Raw genomic sequence first — 3,622 nt, 5'->3', positions numbered from 1 at the left:
TGTTTAGCGACGGCTCGCGTGGCCCATTTCTTTCTTCTTCTTTTGGTTATGGACTATGTTGCTGGGTTCATGGGCCTTATTTCTTTTTTTCCTGTTTTTAGTGTGGGACTTCTTTCATGGGCCGAGATACATTGTCTCACAAAAAAAACCTCTCCGGTACTTCTAGAATTCCTCCTTTTTATTGATTTTTCTTTTTTCTTTTCTCTTCTTTTTATTTTCTTTTCTTCTTTCATTTTCTATAACCAAATTGATTTTGTATTACTTTTTTTTTACTTTTGGTACCTTTTTGTTTGTGTGCAACTCTAAAATATTAACTTTTACTTATTTTAGGAAAATGTTTTACTCCATCTGATCCATATTAATTGTCGGTGATTTACTAAATCAGCGACAATTAATATGGATCAGAGGGAGTACTAAATTTATTGAAATACTGTTTTTTTCAAAAAGTTTGTTCAACGATTGATTTCCTTTCAACATGAACCTTCTCCTTTTTGGTTAGGGGCTAGTGAGTTTCTTTTTAGACCATGCATTATATTAAATACAAAGAGTATAATCAGTACAAACACATGTGGAGACCGCTAGACAAACATGACGGAGACATGTGTCCCGAAAACTATGCAGCAACGATCCCAAGAAAATAAAATGTACGGAAAGTTCCCAATAGATCTCTACACACATCGAAGCTAACAACCGCTTCCAAATTCTAGCGTCGCTGAAGCATTCACTGAAAAAGAAGTGGATCCTCAAACATCTCAAGATCCAGAGCAACATCATCGCCAAATTGGCTTTCAAAGCCGATGAACGAACTCGCTGCATGCAGCAAAGCACTTGTCGTTGTGGCATGTCGGCCGGTGAACATCCTCATGCTGGCTACACCCGAATCCATCGCTTCCAGCGATGAAGTGGGGGGAGAACGCTGGAACCACCGTCATCTGACCAAAAAACCCGCTTCTGGACCATCATCTTGTCCTGGCCGATGGCACCACTGCGTGAGACGGAAGCCACCAACGATACAAAGAACAACATATCTCACCATCTTGAATAGCCGGAAAGAAGACGAGGCTACCGGATTCTCGACGTCGTCACGGAGATCGTATCACGGAAAGGAAGAAGACGAAGCAGATTTTTTCGACGCGGCGCCGTCCTCACCATTCCGGTGCCACCAAACGAAACATAGACCCTATCTATGCAAACACCATGGAAGCTAAGGATAACGGGATCCCCCCCCCTCCACCTACCATCGGAGTAGCGAATAGAGGGCGCAGATGCCGTGGCTTCGCCGATGTTCTGCAAAGGAACCGTCGTCCCCGATTGCCTGTTTTTCTCTGGAGCGGTTGGGAACGATGTCTTCCTGACTTGTTTAGATGACCTCGTTTGTGGGGGCCAGTGAGTTGAGGAGAGAAGGGAAAATGTAATTAAGGAGCTTAATTGCCATCTACTCCCTCCGTTCGAAATTACTTGTCGCAGAAATGGATGTATCTAGACGTATTTTAGTTCTAGATACATCCATTTCCATGACAAGTAATTCCGAACGGAGGGAGTACGTATCTCTTTCCTGCCCTTCCCCTGTTAATTCACATGGAACATTACTTTCTCCCAAATGTTCCCTGATAATTCCCACCACGCACCAAACATTAGTTTTGGACTTAAAAAACAACTTTTCATGCCTAATCCCCTACTAAGCACTCACTTGGAAACTGTCATTCCCTTTCCCCTTCTCTGCTCAACTCACTATCCCCCAGCAAGCTGCCAATTTCCGCGCAGAATGTGAGGTCCTAGTGATTGGGAATTAATGACCGGATCACCAGAAAAGAGAACAATACGTACCCTGCTGTTGTCCAGCGACTCAGAAGGGCGAAACGGGCCGGTGGGATTTGATCTTTCCGGCCAGAAAGGGCGCTTTCTTTCGTTTCAAACTATATGCAACATGATTGCAACCTTTTTCCAGCAGAAAAAAAAAACGTGATTGTTTATGGTCAGCGGGCCGATTCTTCTGAAGAAAATAAACAGACCAGACGGTGGAGTATATATGCAACTAACATGTGAGCCTCCGTCCGTGTTATTCATTCATTTCTTGTAGAAAAAGAAAATATGTACACCTTTCACGAGCACTCAAAATCTAACATCGACTCTGTTCAGACCAAGTAAACAAAACAAAACAAAAACAAAAGCTAGGCAAGGCGTAGGCAGGCGGATCGGCCAGCTAGCTACGACCTCTGGCCAGCGACCAACCGCTGCCTTCTTCTCCGGTACTCGTCGTTGTTGGACGACGGCTCCACCACGTCGTCCGCGAACCGCACCTTCTTCTTCCCCGTCGCCGGCCTCACGCCGCCGGTCATCTGGGCCCCTAAATCAATCGATCGAACGAGCAAAACAAGTTCCTGTCAGGTCAAGCGCACGGCATGCATGCAAGCGCGTGCCGTTGACGTACCGTGCCCCTGGAGCTGGATCTTCTTCCTGAAGTCCGACTCGAGGCCGCGGAAGAGGCGCACGGTGGCGAGCGTGACGGCGGCCGAAACCGCCGCGACGGCGACGAGGCCCGCGCAGTTGCCCCCTCCCACGCCGGCCTCCATGCCTTGGCTTGGCAAGGTGGGCGCCCGCTTTTTCTTCTCCCCGTTGTAGAACAGGAACAGCTAGCGGGAGCGCGCGATGAGAGACCCGGGCTTTAAATTAGGCTGGCCGGCTCCGATACGATACGTGCCACCACGCACTCTTCCCTCCCGCCGGAAAAAGGCGCACGCACGTGTCAGCATGTATGTGTCGTCAGGTCGATGGGTCATTTTTCGCGAGAGAAAAAGGGCCAATGTGTCATTCGTGAGCTGGCAACAACGCAGGTCTAGCTTACTAATTCTGTGGCTAATTCTTCCCTCAAAAAAAAAATATCTGTGGCTATTTCTGTACAGCGCGTGGTGGAACCAGTAATGCTTTAACCATGCGCGCGATCGAATCACTTGCCCGCCAGAACCAGGTCAAGTTACTCTGTTTTGTTCATGTCCCTTTCATTCATGTTCCTCTGTTTTGTTCTTACCGCTAGGGCTGCAAGAAAATCTCAAGGCTCGTGAGCCGCTCGAGATCGACTCGTTTTTTAGCTTGGTTCGGGATCGACTCGAAAATGAGTTTGAACACTTTATATAGCTCGACTGAGAAACAAGCTGATCTTGAGCCAATACTAGCTCGCTCGATTTTAGCTCGATAGCTCGACATAATACTATTATATTAAATAATCGAGTCATTATTAAATGGAAATAAGGCAATTTATTACCCATATATTCTATCCATGATTTTTCTCAATTTTATTTATCAGCAAACATGGAAGCTTAATTAAGTACAGAGAAGATTTAGGCCTTATTATGGCCTCTGGCCAATAATTTGTTTTCCCAATTATATGTCTGTCGTCAATCATTATCTTATTTTGATACTATAGTTTTGGTTGTGAGAGAGTAAGTCGGACTACTTTAAAGAAATTTATATTATCATCGTCTTGATTGGAATAATATTTTTTAGTGCTTTCTTCTGTCGTATTGAGCCTTATCTAGTTGGAATAATCACCATGATTTGTAATTTTTATCTCATTTAACTCAAAACTAGCTCGACATCGACTCGAGATTGTTACGAACTGAAC

General features: G+C 45.2%; 1 protein-coding gene across 1 annotated transcript; it reads right to left on the bottom strand.

Moving 5' to 3' along the window:
• Nucleotides 1-1,939: 1,939 nt before the first annotated feature.
• On the bottom strand, nt 1,940-2,874 carry LOC109767558 (uncharacterized). Its single transcript, XM_020326308.2, has 2 exons — nt 2,432-2,874; nt 1,940-2,347 (listed from the first exon to the last, which is right to left on the bottom strand). Exons 1-2 carry the CDS (start codon nt 2,571-2,573, stop codon nt 2,208-2,210), a joined length of 282 nt encoding a protein of 93 aa, XP_020181897.1. The 5' UTR covers nt 2,574-2,874; the 3' UTR covers nt 1,940-2,207.
• Nucleotides 2,875-3,622: the final 748 nt, after the last annotated feature.

The sequence above is a fragment of the Aegilops tauschii genome, chromosome 5 (assembly GCF_002575655.3).
Source record: "Aegilops tauschii subsp. strangulata cultivar AL8/78 chromosome 5, Aet v6.0, whole genome shotgun sequence".
NCBI lineage: Eukaryota > Viridiplantae > Streptophyta > Magnoliopsida > Poales > Poaceae > Aegilops > Aegilops tauschii.
The sequence above is the reverse complement of the archived record's forward strand: the minus strand, read 5'-3'. Positions and strand labels throughout refer to the sequence as shown.